Source organism: Equus quagga, chromosome 6, assembly GCF_021613505.1.
Source record: "Equus quagga isolate Etosha38 chromosome 6, UCLA_HA_Equagga_1.0, whole genome shotgun sequence".
Classification (NCBI taxonomy): Eukaryota; Metazoa; Chordata; class Mammalia; order Perissodactyla; family Equidae; genus Equus; species Equus quagga.
In genome coordinates, this window is record NC_060272.1 from 88,928,179 (window position 1) to 88,950,695 (window position 22,517).

The 22,517-nt window shown below is 40.8% G+C and overlaps 1 protein-coding gene across 1 annotated transcript in view; it reads left to right on the forward strand.

The window, feature by feature from the left end:
• The window catches only part of LOC124240770 (solute carrier family 28 member 3-like), a 70,344-nt gene that overhangs the window by 33,992 nt on the left and 13,835 nt on the right, over window positions 1–22,517 (forward strand). The window contains exons 3-9 of the mRNA XM_046663879.1: window positions 5,361–5,505; window positions 6,741–6,854; window positions 7,474–7,576; window positions 9,625–9,725; window positions 17,037–17,117; window positions 19,050–19,175; window positions 20,783–20,913. Of these exons, the coding sequence (XP_046519835.1) occupies window positions 5,361–5,505; window positions 6,741–6,854; window positions 7,474–7,576; window positions 9,625–9,725; window positions 17,037–17,117; window positions 19,050–19,175; window positions 20,783–20,913 (801 nt within the window). The remainder of the gene's footprint in view (window positions 1–5,360; window positions 5,506–6,740; window positions 6,855–7,473; window positions 7,577–9,624; window positions 9,726–17,036; window positions 17,118–19,049; window positions 19,176–20,782; window positions 20,914–22,517) is intronic.

The window sequence follows — 22,517 nt, forward strand, 5'->3', positions numbered from 1 at the left end:
TTTGTTGATGTGGTGTATCACGTTGATTGATTTGTGGATGTTGAACCATCCCTGTGTCCCTGGTATGAATCCCACTTGATCATGATGTATGATCCTTTTGATGAATTGCTGAATTATGGTTGCCAAAATTTTGTTTAGAATTTTTGCATCTATGTTGATCAGTGATATTGGCCTGTAGTTCTCTTTTTTCGTGGTGTTCTTGTCAGGCTTTGGTGTCAGCGTGATGTTGGCCTCATAGAATGTGTTAGGAAGTATTCCATCCTCCCTAATTTGTTGGAATAGCTTGAAAAGGATAGGTATTAAATCCTCTCTGAAAGTTTGGTAGAATTCCCAAGGGAAGCCATCTGGTCCTGGGGTTTTATTCTTTGGGATGTTTTTGATTGCTGTTTCAGTCTCTTTCCTTGTGATTGGTCTATTCAAATTGTCTGCTTCTCCTTGAGTGACCTTTGGGAGATTGTAGGAGTCCAAGAATTTATCCATTTCTTCTAGGTTATCCATTCTGTTAGCATACAGTTTTTTGTAGTATTCTCTTATAATCCGTTGTATTTCTGCAGAGTCTGTTGTTATTTCTCCTCTTTCATTTCTGATTTTGTTTATTTGAGCTTTCTCCCTGTTTTTCTTTGTAAGTCTGGCTAGAGGCTTGTCAATTTTATTTATCTTCTCAAAGAACTAGCTCTTTGTTTCATTGATCCTTTCTACCACCTTTCTCATTTCAATAGTATTTATTTCTGCTCTGATTTTTATTATTTCTCTCCTTCTGCTGACTTTGGGCTTTGTTTGTTCTTCTTTCTCCAGTTCAGTTAGGTGTAGTTTAAGATTGCTTATTTGGTATTTTTCTTGTTTGTTAAGATGTGCCTGTATTGCAATGAACTTTCCTCTTAATGCAGCTTTTGCTGTATCCCATATGAGTTGGTATGGCATGTTATCATTTTCATTTGTTTCCAGGTATTTTTTGAGTTCTTCTTTAATTTCTTCAATGATCCATTGCTTGTTCAGTAGTGTATTGTTTACTCTCCACATCTTTGTCCCTTTCTCAGCTTTTTTCTTGTAATTAATTTCTAGCCTTATAGCATTATGATCGGAGAAGATGCTTGTTATTATTTCAATTTTTTTTAAATTTGTAGAGGCTTGCCTTGTTTCCCAACATATGGTCTATCCTTGAGAATGTTCCATGTGCACTTGAGAAGAATGTATATTCTGCTGTTTTAGGATGAAGTGTTCTATATATATCTACTAAGTCCAATTGTTTTAGTTTTTCGTTTAGCTCCAATATTTCCTTGTTGGTTTTCTGTCTGGATGATCTGTCCATTGATGTGAGTGGGGTGTCGAGGTCCCCTACCGTTATTATGTTGTTTTTAACATCTTCCTTTAGGTCTGTTAATAGTTGCTTTATGAACCTTGGTGCTCCTATGTTGGGTGCATAGACATTTATAAGCATTATTTCTTCTTGATGAAGTGTTCCTTTGATCATTATATATTGTCGCTCTGTGTCTCTCTTTACCTGTCTTATTTTGAAATCCGCTTTGTCTGATATAAGAATTGCAACACCTGTTTTTTTTTCCCTTGCTTTTAACTTGAAGTATTGCCCTCCACCCCTTCACTCTGAGCCTGTGTTTGTCCTTGGGACTGAGGTGTGTTTCCTGGAGTCAACAAATTGTTGGATCTTGTTCTTTAATCCATTTTGCCACTTTGTGTATTTTTACTGGAGAATTCAATCCGTTTACATTGAGAATGATTATTGATTCATGTGGACTTAATGCTGTCAATCTGTTGCTTGTTATCTGGCTTTCCTGCTTTTCTCTTCCTATGTGCTTTAGCCTAACCATTTGATACTGCAATTTCTTATGCTGGGTTTCCTAGATTTTTCCTTATTTATGTTTTGTGGCTCTGTTCTGTTTTTTAGTTTAGTGGCTACCCTGAAGTTTGTATTTAGAATCTCATGTATAATATAGTCTATTCTCTGGTGGTCTCTTACTTAGTTGGCCTAAACTGATTTAGTCCCTTTGCTCTTCCCCTCCTAAATTATTATTTTCATTTCTTATTCCAACTCATGTTATGAGTTTGTAGTTAGAGTTATAAGATCGTCTTTGCTTTGGTAGTTTCCTTACCTTTATCCTAATGCTATAGTTGAATATTTGCTATCCTATTCTGGTTCTATTTATCTGTCTCCCTACTCTGTGGTTTGTGACCATTTCCTCCCTTTTTTCTTTTTTCAGGTATGAGAGCCTTCTTGAGGATTTCTTGTAGTGGAGGACTTTTGGTTACAAATTCCCTTAACTTTTGTTTGTCTGGAAAATATTTAATTTCTCCCTCATATCTGAAGGATATTCTTGCTGGATAGAGTATTCTTGGCTGAAGATTTTTGTCTTTTAAAGTTTTGAATATGTCACTCCATTCTCTCCTAGCTTGTAAGGTTTCTGTAGAGAAATCCACTGAAACTCTGATAGGATTTCCTTTGTAGGTTATTTTCTTCTGTCTTGCTGCCCTGAGTATTCTTTCCTTGTCTTTCATTTTTGCCATTTGTACTACTATATGCCTTGCAGTAGGTCTTTTTACATTGACATATCTAGGAGATCTGAAAACTTCCTCTACACATATTTCTCCCTCAATCCCTAGATTTGGGAAGTTCTCTTCTATGATTTCATTAAGCACACTTTCTGCTCCATTATCCTTTTCCACATTCTCGGGAATTCCTATGATCCTTAAATTCTTTCTCCTCATTGAATCTTCTGTCTCTCTAATACTTTCCTCATTCCTTTTAATCCTTAGTTCTCTTTCTTCCTCTGTCTGGAGCCATTCAGCCTGTCTGTATTCGATTATGCTAATTTTCTCTTCTATGGTGTCTACCTGGGCATTCAGGGAATCCGTACTTTGTTTTATCTGGTCTATTGTGTTATTCCTCTCTAGTAATTTTGTTTGATTCTTCTTTATAATTTCAATCTCTTTTGTGAAGTAACTCCAGAATTCGTTGGCTTGTTTATCTTTCTCTCTACCTCACTGAGTTTTTTGATTATAGCTGCTCTGAACTCATTTCTTACTTAGTTTACCTATTTCCAAGTCCTCAGGACTTAATTCTGTGTTTATATTGTTTTCCTTCTGGTCCGGGGCTTTTATAAATTGCTGGATGGTAGAGGAGTGGTTTTATCCGCATGGTGGTAGAATTCGGTTGCAGTTACAGCTTGTCGCCACTAGATTGGGGTTGAGAAGCACACATTCTGAGCTCTCTACCTTCAGACAAGATGGCGGCGCCCAGCACTGTTTGCTGGGTGGAGGGGCAGTTTTTCTCACACACCAATCTGGATTCGGATCAGTTCTGTTCTCTGGTCACCCAGGGCCCTGGGTTTATGGGGTCCCCGCACACAGAAGCTTTCCACTGTCAGCCGGTTTCCACTGCACCTGCGATGGGAGTCCTGGACAATCCCCTGATCATGCGGCTCCTCCCCCCCTCCTTCCCGCACCTGTGGCAGCAATCCCAGACTCTAGGGGAGGGAGTGAACTTCTCTCCTACCCAGCTCCAGCTCCTCTGAGGCCGGCAGCAGGGGCTCCGTCCTCAGTCTTTTGATACTGTAGGTCTCTGAGTCCTGGCATTAGGCTTATTAGCTGAAATTTAGTTTTTTTTCCAGTCTTTTGTTGTAGTTGGAGGGGAGAGAGTCCGGGGTCAGCTGACCCCGCCATTTTGCTCCACCTACTCTGTAATTACTTACTTTTTAGTTTTCACAAACAAAATCAAGGTCTGTAAGAGCTAAAATTCTAATTAATATATGTGATTAACGCTACTACAAGTTGGGCCTGGCCCCATGGCTGAGTGATTAAAGCTGCCCGCTCTCTGCTTCGGTGGCCCAGGTTCTCAGGTTTGGATCCTGGGCACAGACCCAGTCCACTCACCAGCCACACTGTGGAGGTGTTGCACATACAAAAAGTGGAGGAAGATTGGCACAGATGTAGCACAGGGTGAATCTTACCAGCAAAACACAGTTACCTAAGTTAATAAGGGAAACATGTTTGTATTCAAGGAAAGTAAAAGGTATGTTTTCAGAAGGAAGACATAAAGACTAGAGATATTTTTACTTGTTTCATCAAAAAGATAAGTTTGTCTTACAGTACTAGGAAAAAAAGGAGGAAGACATGGAACAAATTCTAAACCTAAGAAGCAAGTGACACAAGGTTTGTGAAAGTAAAACTCCAAGACAAGAGTTTTATACATAGTTAAGTTGAGTAAGATTAAAATTAATTCAATTAAATAAATGAGGTTCTATATCAAAGGTAAGTTAAGAAATTAAAAATTTGGCTTTCTCTATCTTAAAAGGATAATCTTAAAGTTTGGCCCACTCTTGATAAATAGATTATGAAAGGTGCTCATTTATGGGATATTGAAGCTAGAGACAACTGAGGGAATAATCTGTTAACATGCCTTCCTTTTACAAATAGGAAATCAAAGCCTAATAAGGCAATGACTCATTCGAGATGTGTTCAAATGTCCCTACAAACTGCCTTAATTTCAAGTGCCACTAAATGATAAGATGTTGTCCAAAGGATGGGATGGTTCTCCTTTGCGGAGGTGGCCCTCTGCTCTAGGCATGAAGCTGGTCTCCTTAGGAGGAAGGGTCTGTGAATTACTAAAGCCAACCCTCTCCTACAGCAGTCCGTGTCCTGAGGGTGACCACTCAGGGCTTTTCAGCAGCCTCTCTCTGTGGGACCTCCTCTCCCCCTTGTTGGCCCTGCTGGGTGGGACCCAGGACCCATTCTCCCCAGCATGGCCCACCTGGGATCTACCAGGAACCTTCACCCATCCTTGGCCTAATAAACCAGGGTTGTGCAATCCCAACACAGCACCCTTTCTGGTTCTGCCATCCAAGCCATGTGTCAGCCTTGTCATGCCCACTAGATTCCCTAGGGAGTTGAATCCACTCTAAATTCTGACTTGACTCTCTGGGGCTCAGGATAGGTCCCCCAACTGCAGAGAATGCATTTCAAATTCTCTCTTAAAGGGAAGAAGGTTACATCTCACCTATCTTCTAAAGTGGAGGTCAGGACTCCCTGTAGATCTCTCAAAGAAATCATCAGACTTCTCTCCAAACATCCTTTCTTCTCTCTGACCCTTTTACATGCCCTTGAAGGGCCCAAGGGTTGTTGAATGAAGGGGACACATTGTTTAATGTTTTTGCTATTTGCCTTTGTAGCCACAACAAAAGAGGGTCTGTTGCAATTTCTAGAAGCATAACGTCTGGTGCCAGAGTGTGTTACTCTTAATATTTTTTGTTTGTTAGTTTAAGCCTGATTAAGGTTTTCAAGTTAGCACTTGAATGCAACAAATGTTGCCACAAATACAACAAATGATGCCCCCTTTCTGGTTCTCTCAGGGTGATTTGGAGCTCTCTGATCCTGGGAGTTGTTTTATGGCTGATCTTTGACACCGCCAAATTGGGCCAACAGCAGCTGGTGTCCTTTGGTGGGCTCATAATGCTTGTTATCCTGATGTTTCTATTTTCCAAGCACCCAACCAAAGTAAGTACCAAATTGATGTTATTTGATTTTTTTCCTCCTTTTTTCTCATGTGTGAATTCCTCAAAATAATGAGTGCAAGAGAATTTAACTGTTATTCCATATTTTTCTTACCATGCTATGATATTTTAGGTGACTAGGGTGCCCTTCTTCCTGATCTTTCATAGAATTATCACTTTCTCATTGTTCATTCTCAGTAATTTTCCAGTTACACAATAAGTGAGATGTTCTGTGTTGTCAAGTCCAACTTCTACTCGTGTCCCCTTCTCTCCTCATCAAACACACATTCAAAAAAAACTCATCCATTTTCATCCAGATTTCCCCAGGCCAGTAAATAATCTAATATTCTACCATGGGATTCTGCAGTGCATCAAATTTCCATTTGCAATTTTGGCTATTTTACTCCAAAAATTTGTCCTTAAACAGTTTTGTTCACATTAAATTCCCTTCTCATCCTTGTTCTGTCAGTCAGTAACCCAATACATGGGCAGAAATTCTGAGACATCAGTTGTTCACAAGTGACTCATAATGGCAAATCCTGGAAGATTTTACTGGCTGAAAGGTTCACCCCTCCAAAAATAAGCATTAGTCAGAGACCAAGTCACCTAATGTGATCCAAATTCTTCCCCCTGGGAACATCTCTGCTGTTTTCTTTGCCTCCAATCCCCTAGTTCGTTGCAGGCTGCTCATCTCTGCACCAAAATTGAAAGCAGGTGATTGTCTAAGACTCTGTTATCCCTGGGTCTGCGTTTGAGCTAATTGGTTCCTTTTACAGCAAAAGAAAGCCCCTCAACAGGGTGGAATTTCTTTCACTTAATTCACTTACAGTTTGTCAGATCAACAAACCTAGGATGCACAGAAAAGTCATGTTCTGCCTCTCCATCTTCCAGAAAGGGAAATAATTATATGTATCGAATATTTACACCATGACCATCAAGGCTAGATCCTCGCTCCTTATGGCCCTACTAAGACTACTCTTTGGGTCTGAGTTGTTTTCTCATGACATAAATGTTACAGGCTTGAAAGTCAGGCTTAGAAAGAGGGAATACGACCCTGAGATTTCTGGGTATGAGTCTATCAAGGGACTCTCTGCTCATGACAGCTTGGGCCTCCCAGAGAAGGTGGGTCACAGGCCACATGTGAGAAGCTTCCGAGGAAATAGTGAGGCTCTGGGCGTTTATGCTGAGGTCAGCATTCATGTTCTAATAAGATACGTCTCTCTCCATCTTTCTGCATAGGTTCACTGGAGGCCTGTCTTTGGGGGAATTGGGTTACAGTTTCTTCTTGGGCTCATAATACTAAGGACTGGCCCTGGATTTATGGTTTTTCAATGGTTGGGCAAACAAGTTCAGGTAAGTTGGGTTCAAAAGAACATTTTACTTTTATAGTGCTTTTAACATTTCAATATGATCCTCGAGATATGTCAGACATAGGTTTATTTATCTCGTGAGTTGACCCAAACTGTAATTTCATAGCATGAGTTAGACAAATAATTTTATGTGGAAAATGTTAATCTGTCCAGTTCATTGATATTATTGTTGCCCCTCACCCATACCATCCACTACATCTCTCCCCTATCCTGGTTGCCCCCTTCATCCTGCCCAAGGGGTGTCACAATTCTAAGATGGTTCCACAAACAGTGAGACAGGCTTTCTTTTCAGCTAGTGGTCAGCAGTGCCACCCACATGCCATCTATTGCTTCTGGAGCAAATTACCACAAGCAGCTTTTTCTTCAGCACCCTAGAGTCAGATTGAATGTTGGAAATGCCAGGAAATCTGTGCCAAGTTGTAGTTCAAAACTACACTTCCATGCCACCCACTGCGGGGAGAAAAGCTCAGAAAATTAACTCTCCAACTCTATCCAACAAGTGTGCTGGGTCCTCACCCTCTGCAGAGCCTGGTGGGTCCTGGGGACAGTAACCACCACTTTAGGGGTTATAATGATCTTCTCTTGCCATTTCTTTATCTCAGACCTTCTTGGAACACACTGATGTTGGTACTTCCTTTGTCTTTGGTGAGAACTACACAGACCACTACTTGGCATTTAAGGTAAAGCCAAACCCTTTTCTATGGAGTCACGTCCTTTTCAGTAACTTCTCAGTCTTTGTAGATGTTCGGATAGAACCCAACTACCAGAAACCAGAAGTATAGCTGCTGGGCACGTCATAGGTGCACAGCACACCACTGTCCTTTCTCATTGCAATTTTATCTGAAGTCAGTGGCTTGTAAATGTTTGCTTTGTTCCTGTAGCATTATGGGAAACATCTAGAGGGCTCACAAATATTCTAACACTTTTGCAGCGCATGTAGCATTGTCTGAGATACTTATGAAAAATCGTATGAGGCAACAGTATCTGAGATTTCAGGGAAAAGATCATTAGCTACCTGGCCATGACTAGACGTAACACCACTTAATGGCTTCCAGGTCCAGGATCGGTGACAGGTCTGTGCTCAGGACACCTTTAGTCCCAGGCCAACCAGGACAGCTGGTGGCACACATCAGCCTCTGTCCTTCCAGAACCATCCTCATGCTGAACTGTTCCCAATTTCTTTCAGCACAGCCTTTGCCTAGGGAGGCCTGGGGGCTGGGCCTTCTCCCAGCCAAAGAGGGATGTTATTTTACAGTGGAAAGGCAACCTGGCCCCATGCCTGGGCCTCATCAATTACCTCCTGGGGCTCCCACAAGCCCCGGGAAGTCACTGTCCTCTGGGAAGTCCATTCAGATGCCTGTCGATGAGTCAGAAAGATGCATTTGGCTTTTTCTTCATCTTTCCTTTTTTTGGTGTATTATTGTTCCTATAATTCTAAACTGTTTTCTCACCTAGGGACTTCCAATTTACCTCCAAATTACCCCAGTTTCAGTTAGGCCAACTGTTATGCTGGATATTTTTTTGAAACTGCTGATTTGATGCTTTGGTGCTGAGATAACTAAGCCATCTCTGAAAGGTCAAGTGTTTACATATTGAGATAGAATTATGCTCATATCATGATCTGAATCCAGAATTAGAAAAAATAAAGTCACAAAGAAGGCGTGACTTGCTGCCCAGACTGCACCAGTGTCTCACACCTCCCTCCCGCCCCCCCCAGGGCAATAGCCTCCATCCTCTCTGCCAGCAAAGAAGGTGCACATTTGAGAGATGAGCCCCTTTGACTCCCTGATGCTTTCAGAAAGGCTCTGCCAAGAAAAGAACATTAAATTCAAGAAAAGCACATAAGTGCATCGGCTCTGAATGATGGTGCAGAATGTCTTTTAACATATGGTATTAATAGATTTTCCTAAATTGGATCCTGTACAAATCATCCTCAGTCATTCTGAGCCTCTGGTGGCAGCTTGTCCCTGGCCATTTAGCTGGGGAGCAGAGGGGAAGGGGTGTGGATGGGTAGCACTGGGGAGGGACTGAGACTGAAGCTCTGTGTGCCATCTGGAGGGGAGACACGGCTCCCTGTAGACACACAAGCTGCATTGAAAGCACCCAAGGAGCATCAGGAAAATAGGATCTAGGAAAGGAAAACCTTTGTGAACACAGAAGTAAGCTAATTTCCAAAGTTTAACCGTCCTTAGTGATTTAGAAGTCTATAAGATAATTATCATTCTAAAAGCTGAAAGAGTGGATGCTTCCTCTATAGGAGGCACTGGGTGTGAGGACCTACTATGCTCTATCTGATCTGTGCAGCCACTTTGAATAAAGATCTGAGGTTGCTTGCACCTAATCTTGACCCAGGTTACTCTGCTAATAAGTGGTGAAGCTCATGTCTGTTTAATGTCAGAACAAGAACATCTGCCACTGGCTTCAGTTTGTTGAGCCTAATTATTAAAAATTCCCCCAAAACTTCATTCCTTCTCTGAGATAATAAAGTAGGAAAATATCTTTATAGCAGATGGGGGGAAAATGTTATTTCTGATGAAATATACTTCTCCAAGCTTATCCAAGAAAATTAGAATAGGAGACTGTAGATGCAGCAGCTGCCTAATAAAAGTGTTATTTAGTTCAAGAGGTGTTCCCAGTATTTTTATGATGTTTCAGAGGGGGAAAAGCAGGTAGAAAGAAGGAGACAGATCTAAAACCTACTAATACTCCTGAGGACAACATTAGCTCATGATTGCTTTCATCTCCCCCTCCAGTTCCTGCCAACGGTGTTTTTTTTGGCGCTGTCATGTCCATGCTCTACTACATTGGACTGATGCAGTGGATCATTAGAAAGCTACGGGACCAGAAGGGATGGGTGACAGGTGTAGAGCTTATTATTTCAGGGATAAAGTCCTAAATACCTTTTATTTGGGGTTTTCCAAAGTGCCTTATCTTCATACCATGATCCACCCTCCTTTCCAAATTTATTTGATTCACACCTTAAAATCCTACGTGTGTCCCTAGAGGGAGGTTTATCTCAGGGACTTCTGACAGGGCCTTGACTTGCAACCCACTGATATCTTCATGAAACCTTAGCAATTACTTCTTTAGCCAAAGAATTGACTCCCACAGGTCCCACACCTGCCAGGGAGAACAGCACTGTCCTTCACCTTCGGACTACCCTGTGCCTTATGCAGAGTCATGGCTTATCTGCAGGAGGTTCTAAAAGGGGGCACTCTGGTCTGGAAGCTGCTAGGGAATCAGAGCAAGAAGGGGAAGCTGCTTTTCGCTCCTCAAGGAGTTTTATAAGCACACAAATTTAAAAAAAATGTCTAAGAGTTAATTTCATTCCTGTTGACCCAGCAACTGTCAGTCCTAAAGTCACATGTTAGATCAGAAATCTATGAAATGTGCAAGTTGGTTTGAATGCACACAAGAGCGAGGAAGTGCACACAGGGTTTGGGAACAGCCCAGCCCTCCTTTGATCCCTATCAATAAATAAAATGGAGAGAGAGAGAACCAGAATACTGGAAGAATTCAGAATTTCAGCAAGAGCCCCAGGGCTCACAATTTTCCATTTGTCAATTTAAACATTCAGAATTACTGTGCTCATGGCTAAGGAGAAAGAATGCTACAGGAAGTCCCCATCCTGAGATGGGCACCACAGTCTGTGGTTGGAAGTGCCACTACAAAAGTGGGACCATAAACCGTGTTTGATTGAGTGTTAAGTAGAAAAGTCCAAACATCAACTACACAGCACTACTTGTTAGCTGGGTGGTTTTATACAAAACATCTAAACTGTTCTGTGCCTCAGTTTCCTCTTCTGTCAAATGGGCATAATTATAGGACCTCCCTCAAAGGGTTATTATGTGGATTAAAGCATTACTCAGATCAAGGGCTCAAAACTGCCTGGAATGGAGGAGTGACATCAGCGTCCTGGCGGAGTGAGCTTGCCTGGGACTCTCTCCCCTCCAACATACAACAAAAAGAAGCAACCATATTCCAACAAAAACTACCCTAATAGCACAGGAATCCTCAAAGACTCACAGCAGCTAAACGACAGAGGGCGGAAAGGCTGGAGCCCCCCTTGGAGGAGCTGGAACGGGGTAAGAGAGAACTTCGCTCCCTCCCCCAAAGACTGGGATCCTTGCTGTGGGAGGATCCTCAAGGGAAGGAGTGGGGGAGGGGCCGCACATCCACAGGATCACCCAGGACTCCCTATGGCACCTGCAGCCTAGAGGGGAGCCCTCTAATGGGGCAAAAGCTTTTGTGTGGTTGGACCTCATCAAGCCAAGACCCCAGGAGACCAGATAGTGAGAGCTGATTGTGAAACCAGGGTCTGCGCCCATGAGAAAGTACCCTCCTCCCCCAACCCACGCTATGCCATGCCATCTGGGCTGAAGGAAGAGGGTTGGAATAAGCCTCTCTTGACCCCCATCTAGTGGTGACAGCCTGTAACTGCAACCAAATAATAGTAGTATGCGAAAAAATCATTCTAGCATCAAACAATTCATAAAAACTCCAGACAAGAAGGAAAACAAGAAAAACACAGAATTATGTCCTGAGGACTTGGAAATAAGTAAAGTAAACAACAATGAAGTCAGAATAGCTATCATCAAAAAACTCAGTGAGGTGGACGAAAATATAGAGAAGCAAGTCTGCAAGTTCTGGAGTTACTTCACAAAAGAGATTGAAATTATAAAGAAGAATAAATCAGAGATACCAGAGATGAAAAATACAATGGATCAGATAAAACTGAATGCAGATTCCCTAAAGGCCTGTGTGGACAGCATAGAGGAGCAAATTAGCATAAGCAAATATAGATTTGTTGAATGGCTCCAGAAAGAGGAAAAGAGAGAACTAAGACTACAAAGAAATGAAGAAAGTCTCCAAGAAATAGCTGACTCAATGAGTAAATGCAACATAGGATTTATAGGTATACCCGAAGGTGAACAAAAGGAGAATGGAGCAGAAAGCATGCTCAAAGAAATAGTAGCAGAGAACAACCCAAATCTAGGGAATGAGAGAGGAATGTGTGTGGAGGAAGTTTTCAGATCTCTTAGATTTGTCAATGTAAAAAGACCTACTGCAAGGCATGTAGTAGTAAAAATGGCAAAAATGAATGACAAAGAAAGAATTCTCAGTGCAAGAATGTAGAAGAAAATAACCTACAAAGGAACCCCTATCACACTTTAAGATTTCTCTGCAGAGACCTTACAAGCTAGGAGAGATTGGAATGACATTTTGAAAACCTTAAAAGATAAAAATCTTCAGCCAAGAATACTCTATCCAGCAAAAATATCCTTCAGATATGAGGGAGAAATTAAATCTTTCCCAGACAAACCAAAGCTATGGGATTTCATAGCCATGAGACCACCCCTACAAGAAATCCTCAAGAAGGCCCTCATACCAGAAAAAGGAAAACAAGGGAGAAAGAGGTCACAAAACACAGAGTAAGGAGACAGATCGAATCAGAATAGGACAGCAAATATTCAACTAAGCATTAGGATAAAGGGAAGGAAAACACCAAAGCAAAGACAATCTTGTCATTTTAACCACAAACTCACAACACAAGTTGGCATAAGAGATGAAAATAATAACTTAGGAGGGGAGGAGGACAGGGACTGAATCAGTGCAGACTAAAGAAATAAGAGGCCATCAGAAAATGAACTATGTTATGCATGAGATTCTGAATACAAACTTCAGGGTAACCACTAAACTAAAAAACAGAACAGAGACACAAAAAATAAATAAGGAAAAATCTGAGAAACCCAGCATAAGAAAGTGCAGAAGTCAATGGGTAGGCCAAAACACACAGGATGAGAAACAAAGGAAATGCAGGAAAACTGGAAAACAAGTGACAGAATGACAGAATTAAGCCCTCATGCATCAATATTCACCCTCAATGTAAACGGATTGAACTCTCAAATAAAAAGACACAGAGTCACAAGATGGATTAAAGAACAAGATCCAATAATTTGTTACCTCCAGGAAACACACCTCAGCTCCAAGGACAAACACATGCTCAGAGTGAAAGGGTGGAAGACGATACTTTAAGCTAATGGCAAACAAAAGAAAACAGATGTCACGATACTTATATCAGACAAAGTAGATTTCAAGATAAGGCAGGTAAAGAGAGACATAGATGGTCAATATATAATGATCAAAGGGACATTACATCAAGAAGAAATAACGCTTATAAATACCTATGCACCCAACACAGGAGCACCAAAGTTCATAAAGCAACTATTAACAAACCTAAAGGAGATATCAAAAATAACACAATAATAGTAGGGGAACTCAAAACCCCACTCACATCAGTGGACAGATCATCCAGACAGGAAATCAAAAAGGAAACAGTGGAATTAAATGAAAAGCTAAAACAGCTGGACTTAATAGACGTATATAGAACACTCCATCCAAAAATAGCAGAATACACATTCTTCTCAAGTGCACAAGGAACATTCTTAAGGTTGGAGCATATGTTGGGAAACAAGGAAAGCCTCTTTAAATTAAAAAAATTGAAATAATAACATGCATCTTCTCCAATCATACTGCTACAAAGCTAGAAATTATTTATAAGAAACAAGCTGAGAAAGGGACAAAGATGTGGAGACTAAAGAATACACTATTGAACAAGCAATGGATCATTGAAGAAATTAAAGAAGAAATCAAAAAATATCTGGAGACAAATGAAAATAAAAACATGCCATACCAACTCATATGGGATGTAGCTAACCCTGTACTAAGAGGGAAATTCATTGCAATACAGGCACATCTTAACAAACAAGAAAAATCCCAAATAAGCAATCTCAAACTACACCTGACTGAATTAGAGAAAGAAGAATAAACAAAGCCTAAAGTCAGCAGAAGGAGAGAAATAATAAAAATCATGGCAGAAATAAATGCTATTGAAACAAAAAAGGCAGTAGAAAGGATCAATGAAACAAAGAGCTAGTTCTTTGAGAAGATAAATAAAATTGACAAACACCTAGCCAGACTTACAAATAAAAAATGAGAGAAATCTCAAATAAAATCAGAAATGAAAGAGGAGAAATAACAACAGACTCCACAGAAATGCAACGGATTATGAGAGAATACTACAAAAAACTATATGCCAACAAAATAGCTAACCTAGAGGAAATGGATAAATTCCTAGACTTTTACAATCTCACAAAGCTAAGTCAAGAAGAAGCACACAGTCTAAACAGACTAATCACAAGGAAAGAGATGGAAACAACAATCAAAAGCATCCCAAAGAATAAAACCCCAGGACCAGATGGCTTTCCTGGGGAATTCTACCAAACTTTCAGAGAGGATTTAACACCTATCCTTTTCAAGCTGTTCCAAAAAATTGGGGAGGATGGAACATTTCCTAACACATTCTATGAGGCCAGCATCACACTGATACCAAAGCCTTACCAGGACAGCACGAAAAAGGAGAACTATAGGCCAACATTCCTTGTGAACACAGATGCAAAAATCCTCAAGAAAATTTTGCAACCTGAATACAGCAATACATCAAAAGGATCATACATCATGATCAAGTGGGATTCATACTAGGGACACAGGGAGGCTTCAACATCTGCAAATCAATCAACACGATACACCACATCAACAAACAGGAATAAAAACCACATAATCATCTTAATAGATGCAGAGAAAGCATTTGACAAGATCCAACAACCATTTATGATAAAAAACTCTGAAGAAAATGAGGATAGAAGGAAATTACCTCAACATAATAAAGGCCATATATGACAAACTCACAGCCAACATCATACTCAATGGGCAAAAACTGAGCGCCATCTCCCTGAAAACAGGAACGAGACGAGGATGCCCTCTATCACCACTCTTATTCAACATAGTACTGGAGGTTTTGGTCAGAGCAATTAGGCAAGAAAAAGTAATCAAAGGAATCCAAACAGGCAAGGAAGAAGTGAAACTCTCCCTGTTTGACGACAACATGATCTTATATATAGAAAACCCCTAAGAATCCATTGGAAAACTTTTAGAAGTAATCAACAACCACAGCAAAGTTTCAGGGTATAAAATCAACTTACATAAATCAGTAGCATTTCTATACACTAATACTGAACTAACAGAAAAAGAACTCAAGAACACAATACCATTCATAATCGCAACAAAAAGAATAAAATACCTTGGGGTGAATTTAACTAAGGAAGTGAAAGACCTATACAACAAAAACTACAAGACTTTCCTGAAAGAAATGGATGATGACATAAAGAGATGGAAAGACATTCCATGCTCATGGATTGGAAGAATAAACATAGTTAAAATGTCCATTCTACCTAAAGCAATCTACAGATTCAACACTATCCAAATCAGAATCCCAATGACATTGTTTACAGAAATAGAACAAAGAATCCTAAAATTCACATGGGGCAACAAAAGACCTCGAATTGCTAAAGCAATCCTGAGAAAAAAGAACAAAACGGGAGGCATCATAATCTCTCACTTCAAAACGTACTACAAAGTGACGGTAATCAAAACAGCATGGTACTGGTACAAAACAGGTGCACAGATCAATGGAACAGAATTGAAAGCCCAGAAATAAAACCGCACAACTATGGACAGCTAATCTTTGACAAAGGAGCTGAGGGCATACAATAGAGAAAAGAAATTCTTTTAAACAAATGGTGCTGGAAAAACTGGAAAGCCACATGTAAAAGAATGAAAATTGACCATTCTTTTTCACCATTCACAAAATAAACTCAAAATGGATCAAAAACCTAAAGGTAAGATCTGAAACCATAAGGCTTCTAGAACAAAATGTAGGCAGTACACTCTTTGACATCAGTATTAAAAGGATATTTTCAGACACTGTGTCTTCTCAGACAAGGGAAACAACAGAAAGAATGAACAAATGGGACTTCATCAGACTAAAGAGCTTCTTCAAGGCAAGGGAAAACAGGACTGAAGCACAAAAACAGCACACTAACTGGGAAAAAATATTTGCAAGTCATATATCCGACAAAGGCTTAATATCCATAATATATAAAGAACTCACACAGCTCAACAACAAAAAATCAAAAAACCCGATCAAAAAATGGGCAGGAAACATGAGCAGATATTTCTCCAAAGAACATATACAGATGGCCAATAGGCACATGAAAAGATGTCCATCATCACTGATCATCAGGGAAATGCAAATCAAAACTACACTAAGATATCACCTTACATCCATTAGAATGGCAAAAATAACCAAAACAAAAAGTAACAAATGTTGGAGAGATTGTGGAGAAAAAGGAACCCTCATACACTGCTGATGGGAATGCAAACTGGTGCACCAACTATGGAAAACATTATGGAGATTTGTCAAAAAATTAAAAAATAGAAATACCATATTGCCCAGCTATCCCACTACTGGGTATCTATCCAAAGAGCTTGAAGTCAGCAATTCCAAAAGTCCCATGCACCCCAATGTCCACTGCAGCATTATGTACAATAGCCAAGTCGTGGAAGCAACCTAAGTGCACATCAACTGATGATTGGATAAAGAAGATATTGTGTGTATATATATATATACACAATGGAATACTACTCATCCATAAAAAAGAATACAATCATCCCATTCACAACAACATGGATGGACTTTGAGGGCATTATGTTAAGTGAAATAAGCAAGATACAGAAGGACAATCTCAGCATGACTTCACTCATATGGGGAATTTAAACATGTAGACAAAGAGAACAGATTAATGGCTACCAGGGGAAAGAGGGGGTGGGGAGTGGGCACAAAGGGTGAAGTGGTGCACCTACAACACGACAGACAAACAATAATGTACAACTGAAATTTCACAAGATTGTAAACTATCATAAACTCAATGAAAATTAACTTAAAAAAAAAAACTGCCTGGAATGCAGTAAAGCCTGCCATGACTGTCAGCAATTATTATAACTTATGACTTGTCCACATGTTTCAATAGAAATTCATTGGTATGATGTTGAAAGTATGTACAATGACTCACATTTACCCCTCCAAAAGGAGGGTGTGATTGGCCTGCTCTAAGGACTAGGTAAGATGTACTCTTGTTAGTACAATTGCTGGCCTGCTAACAGTTGTTGAAGGCCTCAGCGTTTTCCTCCAAAGGTTTTATCCCTACTCTGAAGTTTTGTGTATATAAATAGCTCTTCACTGACTTTGTCCCTTGCCCCCTTCTAGATTGGATGGCTCATGCTGGTTACTATGGGATCATCTCCTATTGAGTCTGTAGTCGCAGCTGGCAGTATATTCATTGGATATGTAAGTTGTAATATCACAAAACAAAACAAAAAAGAAAACCTCTGAAATGGACACTCTTTCCAGAAAGTGGAATAAAAATATATGATGGTTTTATTTGTTTTAGTGTAGAGGGAGGAGTGTCAAAATAAGGACCCCTCAACAATGACAAAGTCCAGGTTCCAGGGAGAGACAAAGAGAGAGAGAGATCCCTTCCAAGAGTCTCAGTGCATGAAAGCAGAATTGGGGTTCTGGAATTCTGATGGAGAGGATGAAAGATTGAGTCATTTTCTCAAAGCATCGGACTTATGCATAGATTCTCAACCAATCTTGTCTGAACTTACATAATTGTTGAGGCCTCTGGTCCACCCTTCAGAGGCGAGCAGCTCATTCACTCACATGGAGTTCACCACTATCTTGAGCCTGCAAACCCATAGCAGGCAGCCTCACCTGCTGTAGTGTAAGGCTGGGGCGATGAAAGAGACCAGGAAAGGCTCCCACCGACAACCGAGCAGCTGTATAGATACCTGAGTTCATTCCCAACTTGACTGAACTGGCCAACAGTCTGTCTTTGCTGAGCCTGAAGAACAATGCTGACGAGCAAAAGCATTTTCACTCCCTGATCCATCCCATGGTTAGATGCTCTTTTGCCTGAAGTCCATTTAAGCAAAGAAATGTGATACAAAAGGAGTATCTCTCAAAACAGCGGCATTCCTAAGGGACGGATGAGTGAGAGATAGCAATAATCATCCTCATCACTGCACATGGAGCTTCAGGCAGAATGGAGTCACATACCAAGGAAACCAAGTGTGAGTGCTGGCTGCCCAAGGAAATTGGATTTGAAGCAAAAATAGTCCCCCAGAAAAACACATGGCCCCAGATCCCAGGCTTATGACTGCTCCAGGCAGCTGAACCTTCTTCTCAGCCAGCCCAGCTTGCTAACCTGGAGCACAGACTTCAGAGCAGGGACCATGCTTCCTTCCCTAGGAGTTCAAATTATTATAATTACAGTCATAAGATCTCTCTGGACTAATTAGGGCACCATCTTGAGTTGATTACTCCTACCTGTAGGGTAACAGGGCTCACATACTGAAGTTTTATTAAGTACGTAAATTGAAGCTCAACACATTCACTCTTACAGAACAATTAGAAATAATAGGGGAAATTGTAAAATTGCACACATGCTCAATTTGATACCTAATATGCTAAAAGTTCAGCTACTGTTTATGAAGAGTCCGAGGCTGCAGGCCACCTGCCCTCCTTGAAGGGACTCAAGCCTTTACATCTACACTCTACCTGATTCCTTTCCACCCAAGGGCAAGAAGGGGTCTCTAATTCTCAATTAGGAAAAGGCCTCTGGGCACCTGTCCTTGTTTGTTTTTATGCTTTTTATGTTTTATGTCCTTGTTTGTGTCTATTTCCCTGTGGTGTCAGCAAAGAGGTTTAAGGTCTGTCGAGATGAAGCTGGAAGACGGGAAGCCACAGAGGCTTGGGAATCGCCCGTTCTCAAGGCCAGGCCACTGGGCAGAGTTACTTGGCCAACGGTGTTCCAACCTTGGAAAAGTGTCCCCAGCCAGCAGAGTCCAGTCCCAGGCTAAGTGGGGGCCTTGTGTGAATCGGCCTTGAAAATGCTGCAAACATTATGCATGATTCTGTACGCACACTCACCTAGAGGTCAAATGACCCAGACAGCTAGGATGTAGGCTTTCAAACTCCAGCACGCATCAGAACCACCTGGAAGGCTGTTAAAACAGGATTGCTGGCCCCACCCCCAGAGTTTCTGATTCAGTAAGTCTGAGAATTTGCATGTCTAAGGAGTTCCCAGGTGATGCTGATGGAGCTGGTCTGAGGTCTTCTCTTAGAAATATTGCTTTAGAGGATGGAATTTTGAGTAGATTGGCATACCCTCCTAAGACTTAAAAGGGAACGCTTAATCTGCTCACTTTCTGTTTTCAGACGGAGTCTCCCCTGCTGGTCCGACCGTATATACGACACGCCACCAAGTCTGAACTCCATGCAATCGTGACCACTGGGGTCGCTACCATGGCTGGAAATGTCTTAGGCATATACATTTCTTTTGGAGTAAGAATATTTGGTGATCAATTTATGGAAAATACAACCTCTTCTTTATTTGCTATTGTCATTTCTTTTGTTTCTTTACCAGTTCTGCTAGATAAGGAGGCCAAAAGAGTGTCCTTTTCACTCTATGGCTGGTCACAGTTCCTTTGGCATTTGAATGGAGTCCCCAAAGGAGCTGCCACCTAAATGTGAGTCATATCCAAACATAGAATGAAATCATATTATGAGGTTACTTTGGCTGAAAATATAAATATATAAAGGAAAAAAACCCTGCTATACTGGTAAAGGCAATCTAAACTAGAGGTCAGCAAAGAATGACCCATAGGCCAATTCTAGATCACTCCTCTTCTCTTGTAACTGAGTTTATACTGGAAACCAGCTACTCCTAGTTGTTTCTCTATGGCAGCTTTCATGCTACAGAGTTGAGTAGTTGTGGCCCCAAAAACCCAAAAATATTTGCTCTCTGGCTCTTTACTGAAAATGTTTTCTAACTCTTGGCCTAGAGCAGTGCTTCTCAAGCCTTACTGCACATTAGAATCACCTGGGAGCCTTTAAAACCCGAATACCCAGGCCCATCCCCCAGAGTAATTAAACCAGAATCTCTTGGGGTGAGACCCAGACATCAGTATTTTTTTAAAGCTCCTCAGTTTCCAATGTACAGCCCGTTGAGAGCTGGTGGTCTCTAGCATAGGGATGGAGAGCCTTATGGTAACTGGTGCATGTGCCGTAAGCACAGAGCCAACAAGTCACACATAGATGCAACCCCCATGGGAGAAATGGGATCAACAGCAGCCCTGTGACCCAGGCGACTGGGCGTTCTTACAATATAGGCGTTTCACTCCAGCACTTCATCGGGGCCTCGGAAGTTGATGAGCAGGAAGAGGGAAGAGAAAAAGGGTGAAGGAGACCTCAGGAATAGCACTGTCACTGGATCCCCAGATGATCCACTCTGCCACCACTGTGGGAACACCACCTGCAGAAATGTGCTGGGTGGCATGGGAGTGGGGAGGGGGTGCTGATTCTGGAATTCTGAAAAGAAAGGGAAGAGAATCCAGAAACAAGGGTGTGGGGAGGGGAGGAGAAAGAGTTTAAGTAGACCTGCAGTGAGGAGAGCAGAGATGCTCACAGATCACAGGGACTCTGCGTAAATGAGTGTTACGATGTAAAGGCACAAACTTTCAGAAGAGCACAAGGAAGACAGAGAGGGTTGTATCCATGCCTGCAGCCCCAGACATCCCCATCTAAATCAATGATGTGATGAAATATGGGCTCTCAGGACTGTTTGAACATTCCAAAGGACAACAGAGAGGTGGAGGGATCTGTGAAAGCTCCTACAGCACAGGATCCTCTTCTGAAATGATCTGACTTTGGTTTGTGTGCTTTTCTCCCAGGATGTGGTCAATTCACGCAAATTCCTCCCTCCTCCCTCTGAGTCTCATGGTGATGCCAACTTGGCTCCCTGAGCTCCTCCAAGCCTCCAAAGAAACACTGTTTTCTGGCATAGACACAGTTCCTGCCCTTCTCTTCCCTAGTGAGGCTTTTGGGCCATTCTTTCTGAACACAATAGAAAAACTAAACCTAAGTTGGCCTTCTTTCTCCTAAAATCACAGATTTCACCCACCCACTTATTAGCTGCTTCACTTATGTCAGCGCCCGCGTCATTGGCTGTGGCTAAACTCTTTTGGCCTGAGACAGAAACACCTAAAACAACCATCAAGGATGCCATGAAAATGGAAATGGGGTAAGTGAGATACATTCACCTCATTAATGACCGGGGGATGGGGGATGGGTCCTCATTCAAAGAACAGCAAAAATATTTACAAAGAGAGCATAGTGAATCATGTTATTAAAGTGAATTTAATTTCCCAATGACTATTAGACTTTACTCCAAAAAATCTTGTTTCAAAACTTGAAAACCTTTTTTTTCCCACTAAAGTATAGTTGACATAGAATATTAGTTTCAGGAGTACAACATAGTGATTCAACATTTATATACATTATGAAATGATGGGCATGGTAAGTCTAGTAACCATCTGTAACCATGCAAATTTATTACTATATTATTGACTATATTCCTTATGCTGTACATTACATCCTCATGACTTATTTATAAGTAGAAGCTTGTGCCTCTTAATCCCCTTCACCTGTTTCACCCACCTCCCTTCCCTCCAGTGACTACCACTTTGTTCTCTATATCTATGAGTTTTTTGTTTTGTTATGTTTATTCATTTGTTTTTTAGATTCCACATATAAATGAGATCATTAGTATTTGTCTTTGTCTGACTTATTTCATTTAGCTTAATACCCTCTAGGTCCATCCATGTTGTCACAAATAGCAAGATTTCATTTTTTATGGCAGAATAATATTCTGTGGTATATATATACACCAAATCTTCTTTATCCATTCATCTATGGATGGGCACTTAGGTTGATTTACATATCTTGGCTATTGTAAATAATGCTACAATGAAAATGGCAGTGCATATATCTTTTTGAATTAGTGTTTTCATTTTCTTTGAATAAACACTTGGAAGTAGAATTGCTGAATTGTACAGTAGTTATATTTTTAGTTTATTTTTGATTTTTTAATTTTTCCTTTTTCTCCCAAAGCCCCCCCTTACATAGTTGTGTGTATTTTTGGTTGTGGGTCCTTCCAGCTGTGGCACGTGGGATGCCACCTCAGCATGGTCCGATGAGTAGAGCCATGTCCACGCCCAGGAGTTGAACTGGTGAAACGCTGGGCTGCCAAAGCAGAGCTTGTGAAGTTAACCACTCAGCCATAGGGCCATCCCTTATTTCTAATTTTTTGAGGCATCTCCATACTGTTTTCCATGGTTGATGCACCAATTTACATTCCCAACAACAGTGTACAAGAGTTCCCTTTACTTCACATCCTCGCCAACACTTATTTCTTGTCTTTTGATATTAGCCCTTATGACAAGTGTGAGGTGATAACTCATTGTAGTTTTGATTTGCATTTCTCTGATGATTAGTGATGCTGAGCGTCTTTCATGTGTCTGTTGACCATCTGTATGTCTTCTTTGGAAAAATGTCTATTCAGTTCCTCTGCCCATTTTCTAATTGGATTTCTTGTTTGTGTCCTATTGAGTTGTATGAGTTCTTTATATATTTTGAATGTTAACCCCAAATTGGATATATCCTTTGCAAATATCTTCTCCCATTCAGTAGGTTGCCTTTTCAGTTTGTTGATGGCTTCCTTCATTGTGCAAAAGCTTTTTAGCCTGATTTAACTCCATTTGTTTATTTTTGCCTTTATTGCCTTTGCCTAAGCAAACAGATCCCTAAAAATATTGCTAAGACCAATGTCTAAGAGGTGACTGCCTA